This window comes from Hemicordylus capensis, chromosome 5 (genome assembly GCF_027244095.1).
Source record: "Hemicordylus capensis ecotype Gifberg chromosome 5, rHemCap1.1.pri, whole genome shotgun sequence".
In the NCBI taxonomy this organism is placed as follows: domain Eukaryota; kingdom Metazoa; phylum Chordata; class Lepidosauria; order Squamata; family Cordylidae; genus Hemicordylus; species Hemicordylus capensis.
The window spans coordinates 256879759-256893152 of record NC_069661.1 but is presented as its reverse complement, the minus strand read 5'-3'; the positions used below and the strand labels follow the sequence as shown (position 1 = coordinate 256893152).

The 13394-nt window shown below is 47.9% G+C and overlaps 1 protein-coding gene across 9 annotated transcripts in view; it reads right to left on the bottom strand.

Annotated features, from left to right (window-relative positions):
• LOC128328499 (uncharacterized) overlaps positions 1-13394 on the bottom strand; it is a 98212-nt gene that overhangs the window by 35639 nt on the left and 49179 nt on the right. For 7 of the 9 annotated variants that reach the window (XR_008309257.1, XM_053258555.1, XM_053258553.1 and 4 more), the window contains exons 2-7: positions 12760-12910; positions 6663-6877; positions 4631-4690; positions 3524-3616; positions 3293-3418; positions 2147-2233 (exon numbers count right to left, since the gene is read on the bottom strand). Coding sequence is in view for 8 of the 9 variants with exons in the window: in XM_053258550.1 (XP_053114525.1) it covers positions 2147-2233; positions 3293-3418; positions 3524-3616; positions 4631-4690; positions 6663-6877; positions 12760-12910 (732 nt within the window). In the remaining variant the exon portion in view is untranslated. Of the gene's footprint in view, positions 1-2146; positions 2234-3292; positions 3419-3523; positions 3617-4630; positions 4691-6662; positions 6878-11640; positions 11728-12759; positions 12911-13394 lie in introns of those variants that run through there. The other 2 variants (XM_053258557.1, XM_053258552.1) reach the window with 2 other exon arrangements.

Here is a 13394-nt window from a genome sequence, read left to right as displayed (position 1 = left end):
CCATGGAGGAAAGCAGAGGGCATCAGCAGGAGGGACGCCAAGAAGCGACGTGAGATGCTCTGTAGGGGGCCAAGCCTGAGGAACGGCTCACAAAATGGCGGCTCTGTCCCTTCCGTTGATTCCCAAGGTGGTACAGTGGCTTGAGTGGCAGACTAGGACCAGGAAGACCCGGGTTCCAATCCCTGCTCAGCCATGAAGCTTATGGGGTGACTTGGGGGTCAGTCACAACAGCCCCTCCGCCATGAAATCTGCCTTGTATTCAGTAGGTGTGGCCCCATGGCCCCTAGTGGCCACGCCTGAGCAAAGGTCCTCACATACTCCAAGCTGGCAGGAGTCTGAGGAATACCCAGCAACAGTCTCTGTCTCATGACAGAGAAATGTGTGGCATGGGGGCAGGGCCATCAAGCGCAGTGCCATTTCCCCTCGCCTGCCTTCTGAATGTGGGGAGATTTCATCTCTCAGCTCTTCCTCCCCTCACAGGGCTTTTGGGAGTGGGGAGAACCATCAGCTCTGCTCTAAACTCCTGGGAGGAAAGTCCCCCCAAAGGCAGAGCAATAATTACACTTTATTAACATGGTCCCACATGCATGTCTGCTAACCCCTGCTAACTTGGCAAAGAGGCACCTTTTAAATGTGGTGATTCTCTTTATTTAGCAGGGGGAGAGTAACTGGCCCTCTCCACCCACAGCACAGGACCTCCTGTGACTGTTGCTGGGGTCTATCTTAGGTTTCTTTTTAGATTGTGAGCCCTTTGGGGACAGGGAGCCATCTTATTTATTTATTATTTCTCTGTGGAAACCGCCCTGAGCCATTTTTGGAAGGGTGGTATAGAAATCGAATTGATGATGATGATGATGATGATGATGATGATGATGATGATGATGATGCCACCCTATAGCAAGAAGGGGCATTTGGAAGGGTGTGGCATCATGCAGATAATCTGCACTTGAAGTGCCAAATATGGGTCTGGGAACCCTGAAAAATGCTTCTCCTTGGCAAAGTGATGGTGGCCTCAGAGGCTCTCTGCCCAGTCCTTGCATGACAAGAGGGGATTTATTTGTTTCTTTTAGTAAAGGTAAAAACATAAAGTGTGCTGTCGAGTCAGTGTCGACTCCTGGCGCCCACAGAGCCCTGTGGTTGTCTTTGGCAGAATACAGGAGGGGTTGACCATTGCTTTCTCCCGCGCACTATGAGATGATGCCTTTCAGCACCTTCCTATATCGCTACTGCCCAATATAGGTGTTTCCCATAGTCTGGGAAACAGACCAGCGGGGATGCAAACCGGTAACCTCATGCTTGCTAGTCCAGTTACCTTCCCAATGTGCCATTAGGAGGCTGGGTGGGGTGGGCGACTACTTTCCCAGGCGGGTGCTTGCCTCCCCTCTGGAGCCACCCTGGAGGAAGTGAGGGCAACTTCCCCGCCCGCTGGTGTTATTGAATACTCAGTGTTTGGGGCCATGCCCCCTCTGGACCTGATGGAAGTATATCGCTGCCAAGGCCAGCAGCCGTTGATGGCCCTATCCTGCCAGAGCACTGCTCTTCCCAGGACCTGATGCTTTGTTCTTGTTGGGTTTTATGGCTCCTGCAGCATTTGTGTGTGTTTAATTGTGATTTTATTGGGTTTTGTGAGCTGCCCTCTTTGCCTTTTTCCAACAGAAAAGAGGGACAATGCACGATGGAAATTTATATATCGCTTGTCAACAGAAGTTCCCAAAGCGGTCGACAAAGATATTAAAATAAATAAATAAATAAATAAATAAATAAATAAATAAATAAATAAATAAATAAAATGGCTCCCTGTGCTCAGAGGGCTCACGATCTAAAAAAAGAAACATAATATAGACACCTGCAACAGTCACTGGAGGGATGCTGTGCTGGGGCTGGATAGGGCCAGTTGCTCTCCCCTTGCTAAGTGAAGAGAGTCACCACTTTAAAAAGGTGCCTCTTTGCTCAGTTAGCAGGGGGCAGATTTAGCAACGGACTTGAGGACTGATTTCAAAACTCCTAGTAAAGAACAAAGGGGGAAATCCACAGAAGCTGCCAGATGTTCTCCGTCCCTCACACTTGTAGCAAGGGCAGCTTTGGCCCTCCTCACTCCGCGAAACTCCCTTCAGGTTGCCATGGTGACCATGCAGGAGGGACTCACCGAGCTGCTGTCAATCACATACATGAGGGTGTCGCCATCTGCATCCTCCGCCTGGGTGCTGAAGACCACCGAGTGCAGGGCAGCCAGCTGGAGACAGGGAGAGAGAGCTGGGTGAGGAAGGGCGGGCCTAGACACGAGCCAGAGTGCAGCCCCACAGCAACCCCACCCACGGCCTTCCTGGGATATGGGGATGTCACACATATGGGGATCCAGCCTACGTGGACCATTACAGAACCACAGCCCTACAAACATGGGCACAGGGCCATAGCCAGATTTGCCCACATGAAATTTCCCCCAAGAGCTTTTTAGGGAAAGAAAAAAGCTGCCTGGGTGCTTTCCAGATTACCCACTCAATAGCGGCAAAATGCTTCCGTTCAGGCAAATTGGATTCAAAACATAAATAGCAAAGCTACCAGCAGGGGGAGCAGTCTCACGAAAACTAACAATCAAAAAAACCCAACAACCTTTTTACGCCGGACATACAATGTTATAGCACTAAATCGCAGCCATTAAATCCAAAACAAGGCGTCCAAAATGTGAACAGAACCCTGCTGCCAGCATAGGGACTGCAATATCACCACACAGAAAGTGCGGAAGCAGACTTTGGAGATATGTCATGACCCCATTGCAGGGTCTAACCTGGAAAGCACCCTGGAGATCCCATTGTGGATCCCCCACATTACACTTGACCTGTGGTTTGGCCCACAAAACCTGGCCCAAGTCTAACCTGCAGTTATGCATACTCTTCCCTGGCTATCTTCGATTCTGTCCTCCTTGCTGGCTACCGCTGCTCGAACCAGCTCCATGGAGCCTCAGGAAGCACAGGCAGAAGAGGGATGAGAGGAGGAGAAATGGCCTCCCCCTGCCGTGCTCCTCCTCTTTGCACCTCATAAACATTTGCCATGAGTCTGCCCTTGTAGTCATAGTCACCGCCACCACAACCAGGGGGAGGAGACCCTAATTTGATGACATTCTCATCAGTGGTCCTTCTGATTTTTTCATCTCTGTGCAGAATGAGTTTTGTTCTGGGCAGCAGTATCAAGGCAGTGTGCGCGCACCTGCATTCAGAGTGGGGCCCTCCTAATTCAAGCTGAGCGGGATCTAAAATGAACCAAAAAACTTGTGAGCACGCACACGTGTGCACACCTTAGAGGGAACCGTGCTTCTCATGCACAGAGCATTCAGGTGCAGGCACAAAGACTTGTCATTCAAAGGGAGTCTGCTAGCTCTGCTCCCTTCTCGCTTTCCGTGTCCCTTCCAACAACAACAGCCCTGCAAGAAAGCAGTGGCTATTTAACAAAGCAGGAGGCCCAGCCCTGGAGGGGCCCGGGTGCTCTTGTTCCCACCACCAGCCCTGGCACAAGCCGACCAGCTCACCTCGCTAATGTTCCGTGTGCCAACGGAGTCCTCCTGAAACTGCGGCTTGTTGTCATTCTCGTTCATCACTTGGACGATGATCCGGTATTCAACCTGGGGGAGAGGAAGAGGCCATGAGGGACTTCTCAGAGCCAAATATCCCACACCCACTGATTGCCAACCCACTAACGATGCTGCCAGAAGAAAAACTGAAACAAGGGAACGGGAGAGCCACTGAGATGTAATGGTTAGAGGGCTGGATGAAGAGAGGGGAGCCCCAGGCTCAAAAACGACTCAGTCATTATGGAGGAGCCAGTCACTCTTTCAACCTAACCCCACTCACAGGGGTATTGTGGTGAAGATAAAATTGAGGGAGGCATGTAGGCTGCCCTGAGCAACATGGAGGGAGGGTGGGGCAATGTCAAAAATAAAGTAACAGAGAGTCCTGCCCACAAGGAAGGCTCCCCCATCTCCAAGAGCAACAGCAGTACATGCATTTCCCACAGAAGGCTTGTTGGGGTGGGGGGTGGAGGCATCCATTATATTTGATGGAAAGTGTCCATTGGGAGAGGGGCCTCAGGGGCGCTACCCCAGCCTGGATCTGGATTTATTTCCCTTTTGCCACATATTCATATTGTATGTGATGGGCAGACCCCAATGAGAGAAAAGCCTCAAGAGCACAGACAAGGGCAGGAAGCTGGCTATGATGCCGTTGCATCCCATCATATTTCTTCCAGGGCATTTCAGCCAGTGGTCTTTGTTTACACTCAGGGCTGGGCTGCTTGCATTCTGGACTGATTGCATTCTCATTGGGCAGAATGCAATTTTCCCCTGGATGATCCCAGGGAGGGAAATGGAGATGAGTAGTGAAAGGGGGCAGTCAAGGATGGTCCACTTGGAGTGAAGGGAGCAGTTTTTGGGTGCTACTTGAGATCAGTGTTCCCTCTAACAGGGATTCTTCCCAGGTGTTGTTGACTACAACTCCCATGAACCCCAAGCAAAAGCCATTGCAGCTGGGGGTTCTGGGAGCTGTAGTTAACAACATCTGGGAATCCCTGTTAGAGGGAACACTGCTTGAGATGTTATATGTAGCAAGCACATTTTAACAGACAATATGATGATTTGTACCGGTGAGAAACCATCTTCCGTGCAGGTAAAAGAGACCATCAGAACTGGGGTTTCCAAAGCCTGGAACACAAAACAAATATACAAGGCATTGCCACTAAAATAATCCGCACTGCTCTTCCTTCACCTCTCCAAAGGCAAGCGTATATTCACATTTCTCCTTCATACAGGAACATCAGTGCACGCACTAAAAGAGTCCGATCTCTGACCTCTTGTTGCTTACAGTAGGCTGGAGCAGAGGTCAAAGACAGCCCGGGTTAAAGGCCCCGGCTAACTGGGCAAAGAGGCACCTTACATAGTGCTCACCATGTGAGGGGCTCACAGAGAGGCAGGGTAGGCATTTGCCTACCGCGGGGGTGAGCAGCCCGTTCCTGGCCTCATTTCCGGCCTCAGGCTGCTCAGCAGAGAGGCGAGAAGCCCGTGCAGTCACTTGGGAGGAGGGAGGGGAGCTGGAAGGAGCCCACTGCCCCCCATCTCGGTGAAAGGGGGAACTCTCCCCTCTTCCCCCCACCCTCCCTGCAACTACTGCTGCAGCCCAGCCCACCCTCCCTGGGTAAAGGTTAAGACTTCGGTAAAGGGGAACTTCCCCCACCCCCCTCCCTGCAGCTACTGCAGCATTTTAAAAAGCCACAAAAGGACTTTCTCCTCGCCCCCACCCTTGCTGCAGTCACCAACCTGCCCCATCATTCTTTAGAGGGCAAAGAGGGAAAGCCCCCCCGCCCCGTTCCTGCAGCTTACTTCCGCAGCCACAAAGCGATGTTTTTTATGGGGGGCATTTTAAGGTAAAAGGGAGGCAAAAGTATTTTTGCCTCTGGGCGGCAAAAAGGTGAATCCTCCCCTGACCGAAGATAACGAAACTGTGGATAATGAAACCTTGAGTCAATGGGAATTGGGGGGTTAGGTTCCAGAGCCCAGGAAAATGACCGAAAATAAGGACGGAGCACAGAACGGGACCTTGGCCACCTCAGCACTCCCACTCTCCAGCAATGCCCCTCCAGCTTCTCCAGTAATGTGTAATCATGACGTTTTCTCACCCCACTGTGGAAGTCCAGCACTTAGTAGTAGTAGTGTTTATTACAGTCCAAAGACTTAACCATAGCACAAGCCCCTCAGCCTTGGTTGGTTGGTAGGTTGGCCAAAGAGGCAGCACAAAATTAAACCCAGTTCAAAGAAACACACACACGGGAGCATGTGAGAAACAAGGAGTGAGAGGAGAGTCCATTTTCAATGGATAATTGAAATCAAATTTTAATTTAATTTAAATTGAATCGTAATTGTAATTTAAATTAAATAATACAGCACTGTAATTCTCCAAATTAAATAAATTTTTAATTTGAATTTGTAATTAAAAATAAATGTTCATCAAAATTAAAAGTTATCAAAGTCACAATTCGCCACTTGCGAGGGAAGCACAATGCTGCGAGAGGGAAAGGGCTCCAAGAACCTCCACAGGAATGGCTCCCAAAAGGCTCCAGAGCAATAGCTCCTGAAGGCTCCCAATGGCAACCTCAGGATGCCAAAGGCTACCAAAAATGGCTTTTAGAAGCACAGAAAAACTCTCAACCTGCAGACCAAAGCACTCCACTGAGCTCCTCCAAACTCCACTCACAACCCATGAGCCCTTGCAGCAAGAGCTCGACCATGTCAGGGCAGAACTGTGCTGCCAAAACCCACTGAGATGCGAAGCGACGGACTGCAGATAACAAGGTCAGCTATATATTGCCTGACCGCAAAACTGCAAGTGCCAAAATTGTGAATATTAATGAGGTTCACCGGGGAAAATATAGTTTCCAACTGAAGACATGGAGGACCATTGCCTGGCAAAAGTGTGGACTGTGGTAGAGAAGCCAAAACAAGAGTCCCAATGACTCAGGAGTCTATCACTGCTACTGTCTGTCATGTCCCCATGCAGCCTGGTCTCCCCTGCCCATTCCCTGCCAAATAATCCAAAACACTGTTGGAAATCTGTCTCCCCAGAAGCATAAAATGACTGTCATCATCATGGGCAGCATGGCAAGAGCCGGGGACCACCCACCTCTCTGTCCAACACTCTCTCCTCCGAGACGTTCAGCCGCACTGCCTTGCCGTCCAAGTAGAACCACTCCGCATCAATGCCACTCAAGCTCAGCTGGATGATGTCGCTCATGGGATCAGCAGGTATCGTGAGGTAGGAGACCAAGGTACCATGGGGGCTGTTCTCCGGAATCTCGGTGAAGATGTTGTTCCCCCCACTGCACTGGTCAGCCACCGCTGGGGGCCACGGGACAGAGAAGAGACAGAAGACATGGTTGTGAATTGGGCGGCTTGATCACTGCGAATGTGTGGCCAGCAGCGGTCTAAAAAATGAGCATTCCAGTCCTCAAAGAATGCAGACCCTTCTCAGATGAGCAATTCGCTTGGAAGACTGGGGCAGAGACGAGTGCATAGCAGATAATTCTGTAAGAAACAGCAGTTTGAAGATGGAAAGGGCTGAGACAGGAGGCCCATTCACACATTACGTTCAACACTCGTACGATGAGTGTACAGTGTACACAGGTACAGATCTGTACAGAGGTACGGTCATACCTGTACAGTTATGTTGAATGGAGGTACAGAACTACTCTTGTACTACTATGTCTGTACCATACATTTGAAGGGTCTGAACCCAGGCTCACTTTTAAAATGAACACAAGTAGAGCCATTCACAGACACAGAGGCATGAATGTAGACATCTTACACTCGTACAGCATAATGCAAGGCTCAAGCTTGGGGGAAAGTGTTTCTAGCTGAAGTTAATGAAACTGGGGGCGCAGCCTTTAGGAAGCCAAAAATAACGCCGGCCCCAAAGCTTCTGTTGGGAAGGCATGATGGTCGCGAGAGTTAAGTCCACCATCACCACCCTGCCTGCTCCTGGGCCAGATCAGGCCCCTGCCACTTACTTCTTATGATCAGAGGACAGCTTTCCGTCCTACCTGCCAGCCACAGGCTTAATGTCAAGTGCATTTTGACCATGGACTGTGTTTTACAGTGCTTGGCTTTTATTTAGCTCTCAGGCAAGCTCCTTTAACTGTCACACATGTTGCTTAGGAAACCGTAAGGAAGTGCCCAAACAAAAGCCGGGTCTGTGAAAGAGGAAGATCAGCATTAAAGGGCAGGCAGGGTTCCCTCCCACCAAGTCCTGCTATGCTGCCTCATCGTGGTGGGCGGGGGGGGGGGGGAGGTGTTCCTGGGAGGGATGAGCCAAGTATGCTGGGAGGGATACTCCCAGTAGTCTCACCCAAAGCACGAAGGTCATCCCAGCTGCCCAGCTAAAGCAAGCAGGTACCTATATTGGGCAGCAGCAATATAGGATGGTTCTGGAGGCAGATGATCACTTCAGTGACAACGACAAAGGCATCATTTCATATTGTGTGGGAGAAGGCAATGGTAAACCACTCCTGTATCTTACCAAAAAAACCCACAGGGATAGACAAAATGAGAGAATCTATCTATGTGGTCGCTAAGAGTCAGCACTCAATCAATCAATCAATCAATCAGGGTTTCCTGCTGGCAGGAGGCACAGAAGGCAGCCTTAACTGCCCACTGGGCAGAATGGCTGCCATTCCCCATGTCTGACTGGGCCACACCAAGCAGCTGCACCTCTCAGACTGCACCCCGTTGTATTTGCTCCCCAAAATCTCAAGCTGAGGTTTAGAGCGGCTGCCACAATGGGTGTGTGGCCCCCTCTCCTGCCAACATCATGCCCCAGTGATTTCAGAAGAAGGGACATTGCTGCTGTGGTGGTTCCAGACATACTGTGGACACATCTCTAGGGCTGCCAGCATCAAAAAAGGCAGATGTGCCTTTCTTCAGGGTTCTCAGCAGGAGGCACTCCCCACATCTGTTCTGTAAGCAAATCCACTCTCAGGCCATGGTTTTTCAACATGTGCTGCACGAATCTCTGGGGTCTGACAAGACACAGGCAAGGGATATGGGACAATGGAGGAAGACGCCCAGCGAGAAGGAGAGGATTGGAGAGGAGAGAGGTTCTGCTTGCCTTTACTGCAAGTGGCATCCTAAAATTAACCTCCCCCCACCCTTTTCTTACCCTCTTTTCACATCTCTCTGTCTCATTCCTTCTTCCTCAAAAAACAAAGTGTGCTGTGCAATGCACAATGCTTTATATTTCCCAGCAATAATTTGGAAATTTATTTTCAAACACATAGCGCTGTTGTTATTTCCAATAGTGCTGTGTAAAGCCTTTTTACAGCACGGGGTTCAGCCCTCCAAGTTTTGGCCCACTTGACCTCTAGTCCAGGCACACCCTGCGGTTGTGTAAACCTGGCATAAGAGACAGGGCCGGATTCAGACATGCGGCGGCGGCCCTGAGCTGTGTGAGGCTTGAGGCCCCACAGCATTAAAAAGAACACATTCCAACAACAACAAAAGAATAATAAAAATAGACCTAATAGAGGTTTCCCCCCCCCATATATATTTGGCAAAGATGCAATGAAAAATGAATAATCTAACAAAAGCAGGTATCTTGCAATAAGCCTGCATTAGAAATGCCTTTAACTGAAAACACATTATGATTTCTTACTTAAAATTTTTCAGAGATGCTAATGTACAAAAACACAAGGCTGGTTACACAGTTCAGCATTACTAAATTGGAAAGGAAAAAAACACACAACCTGCACTATGTCTGCTTTGCATTTCACATACAACTTAAAATATTTTCAGAACAGAATAGAACAGAACAGACCTTTATTACGGTCATAGACCAATATACAAAGAAATACAGATAATGCATCAGACCGAGTTTTGCAGATTATAAAACAAAACCTGACCACTATATTAATATTTCTTTCATCTGAGTTAAGTAATAAAAACTTCAAATAAAAATCATCAGAGTGTCCTAAAAACTTAGACAATAAGGGGGAGATTAGTCTCAAGTGGGCTTCCTTAAAAAAATCACAGTGTAAAATTGAATGTGTACTGGTCTCCACTTGGCCAGAACCGCAAGGGCAGAGGCAGTCAGGGGAAGGGATGCCCTTTGGTTTTGGAGGGAAGGGAAGATCTGAAAAATGGAGGGAACATTGAGTTATTCTGATTGGGTTGTTTAAAAAACTATTGGAGTAAAATTGTGCATATATAGAATGAGTTTGAGAGGGCCTGGCAGTCACAGTGGAGAAAAGAGTCAGAGACAGAGTCAGAGTCAAGAAGAATCAAGAAGAGAGAGTCAAGCAGTCAAGGGCTCTTTCCAGACTAGACCCTGCAATGGGGTCAGGATGCCTCTCGGAAGTGTACTTCCACACTTCCTGCATCGTGACACCGCCGTCTTTATGTGGACAGCAGGGTGCCATTCACATTGTTCTCCTTGTTTCAAATTTAATCACTGCGATATAGAGCTAGGACGTCTTATATAAGGTGCAAAAAAGGTGCTGTTTTTCCGGGTTTTCCGTTTCCGCGCGACTGCTCCCCCTGCTGTTTACGTTCCGAATGCAACTTGCCCCAACGGAGGCATTTTGCTGCTGATGAGCAGCTAGTCTGGAAAGTGCCAAGAAGGCAGAGCTGGAGACAGAGTGGAGTGCTGTGCAGAGCCGTGATTCAGAAGAAGGAGAAGGAGAGGAATCCTTCTTGTGGTTCAGAGTCTGAAGTCACAAGCAATAGTGGAAAATCACTACAGAGAGTGGAGACTCTCCGAAGGGCGCTAATCACAAAACCACCAGTCTGGGTTGAATCCCCAGGACCGTAAAAGACCTGAGGCTGAAGAAGGAACAAGCCGAGTTGCTGACAAAGGAAGGCTACTGCAGAGGACTGGTGTTAGGGACCAGTGGAGTTAGGTTAGTTGGATGCATTTCTCGCAACCCTTTTATTTCTCCCTTTATGCTCTCACGGTAACTGTGTTTTGTTTTGATATTAATTCAGAAACCAAAGCTAATGTTTTAAATTGACTATATATTTTTCCAAAGTAAACTTTCATGTTGCATTTAATACCGCCTAGAGATTTCTATGTCAGGCGGTATAGAAATTCAAATTAATTAATTGATTGATTGATTAAAAATTTCAAGCTTGGTTAATTGTCTCCACCCCACACCTATAAGCCTTTCTACTGAAGTTGTTTTTGTTGTTGTTGCTGTTGTTGTTTGTGGTTTTTTGGCAAAGGTATAAGGGCTGTTGTAGTAGACCAAGCCATTTAAAAGAAAAATGTACTTGGTGGCAGCAGTAAAGAACTGATATCATGGGGCTGGTGGGATCTGAAATTCCTCGACACATGGTATCACACATGTGGGATTAGTAAGAGTTCCTCTACACTCTCTAAGATAATTTTCTCCCTTCTCTATTTTTCCAACCAGTTATGTAAAACTTGAAATTCAGTCATTTTTTGCTATTCAGAGGCCCCTCATCGTGTGAGGCCCTAAGCTATAGCTTCATTAGGTTATGCCCAAATCTGGCACTGATAAGAGATGGAAACCCCACCCATATTAGATTGGGCATCGTCATATCACAGCCCTACATGAACAGTCCTTCCAACATACAGTACACATTGCCATCAATAAAAAAATCCACTGGGAAACTGAGGTAGTACCTACATTTTTCAGAAGTTGGAGGGTACTTGCTACTGAGAAACACTGCATTAGACCCATGAGGTCATGAACTTGTTTTAGACTTCTTATGCAAAACAGCTTGCTCTTGTAGCATGTCCATCCTGTACCTATAATGGTTTCTGAATGAATTAATGGAGTTCCATCCCCCAATAAGCCCCATCTGGCACCATCCTCTTTGGTATGGATTTACTCACATGTTTGCCGGCATTCAGGGCAAGATGCATCTGGCAAGCTGCTCATAGCAGATATCTGCTGACTTCTACTCTGGCTGTGCTCCTATTAAGAGTGTTTGAGCCGTGCTCAGCGTCGAGCCAGCTTGGCTCAACGGTTTGGAGTTGAACCAGACTGGCCTCAGCCAGTCTGAACCGAACCAGACCCAGTTCGAACCAAGCCGGTTCAGAACACTACTAGTAAAAGGGAATTCAGGGAGACTATCATGCAAATTACCTCTGTGCATGTGCGGAGGTCACTAAAACAGCTTCCACGTGTGCATGGAGGCCCGAACCAGGCCAAGGAAGGCCCAAATGGCCACAGCCACCACTGCCAGTGCTTGTAAGTAGCTATTCACTTCCCTCCCACCCTCTCTACCCTTAGGACAGCCCCCTTTACTAGTAGAGCTCCAAGCTGATCGAACTGGCTCGGTTCTAACTCAGACTGGGTCTGGTTCAACCTGGGGAGAAATCTAACTGGCAAAACCAGTTTTATGCACACTCCTACATCCTATCCTAAAATTGACATCTGGCCCTATTCAACCCCAGCACAGTATACCTCCATTAGTTGTTGGTGGTGTCTACCTTATGTTTCTTTTTAGCTTGTAAGCCTTTGAGGGAGAGAGAACCATCTTATTTTTTATTTATTTTTCTATGTGAACCATTTTGGAAACTTTTGTTGAAAAGCAGTAGATAAATATTAGTAATTGTAACAATAAAATAATCTCAGTGCAGGGCAAGGGCTTATTTCTTCCATTATAAAAGGGTTGCCTATTAGGGTACAGAAACTAGCCCTTTTCAGGCGAACTGATGAGTGCATAGAAGTTGAGAATGGGAACAGTGGGTGTCATGTCTTGGGGTTACATTAAGATAGGCAACAGCAATGAGGAAAATGCAATTTTCATATGTCATTCATATAGAAGTTTCAAGCTTTGCTCTGTTCCAACTTTCCCATGTGGTTTTACAGCATGTCCAGGAATTGCACATTTCAACTAGTTTCCCTATGCAGAAATGTTTCTAAATTATAAACTCTGTTACTGCAGCAGGCACAATCCTGAGTGTGCAAATGCACACACTGAATGTCTGAAAGGGCTGACCTGTTGAACATGACTAATTTTTGAAGCACTGTTGAAAATAAAAACTTTGAGGGTGAGGGAATATTGAATATAGAGCTTTGATTCAAATATGAAAGTTTGGCCAAGTATCATATTTGCTTAACATTCCCATTCAGCTTTAGGAATGGTGAGTGTCCCTGTGTGGTTCATCCCAAACTGGGTTGAGAGTCAATTGCTCAGTTCCCAAAAAGCCCTGATCATGGTCTTTGTATTTTTTTTTTTAAACCCTTGCCTTGACCTACCTGTTGCAAGATGGAAGGATGTGTAGACAGCAAGGAAGAAAACTCCAAATGTCAAAGGAGGCATATTTTGCAGCCAAGGGATGCAAGGGAAACCGTTTTCATATGTAGAACTGCAGGTGCCCGTCGGGAGGAGCAGCCAAAAGCAAGTTCCCTGGGGGAGTAAAAGAGGCCTGTCAGTGCAAGGGGAGGAATCCCAATAAGAGAGGGGTTTCAAAAGTGTTGGCCGGCCTCACAGGACAGGTTGTTCACATGAAGGACAAAAAGGAAACCGGTAGAAGTGGCCAGAGTAGAAACAGTGGATGGTGACCCCAGAGCTGATAAGTACAGGAGAGCTAGGACATAGATGACCCATTCCTTTCAACTCAGAGTTCAGAAACCTTTTCCTGCTGATCAGGGGCAGTGGGGGGAGTTCACAAAGGGGTTTAACACTACTCCAAAACTGATCCAAGTGGAAGTGGGAACAGAGGCACTCTTACCGGGCCGAAGTCCAGAACCGCTACAGCCCTTGGGGGGCCCCAAATCCTCTTTAGTCTGGGGTGGTCACCCAGCAGAGCATGATGATACTGAATTTGGAAAGGGGTGGCCTCCAAAGGACTTTAGGTCCAGGCTCCAAAATTACCTAGGTGCACCTCTGA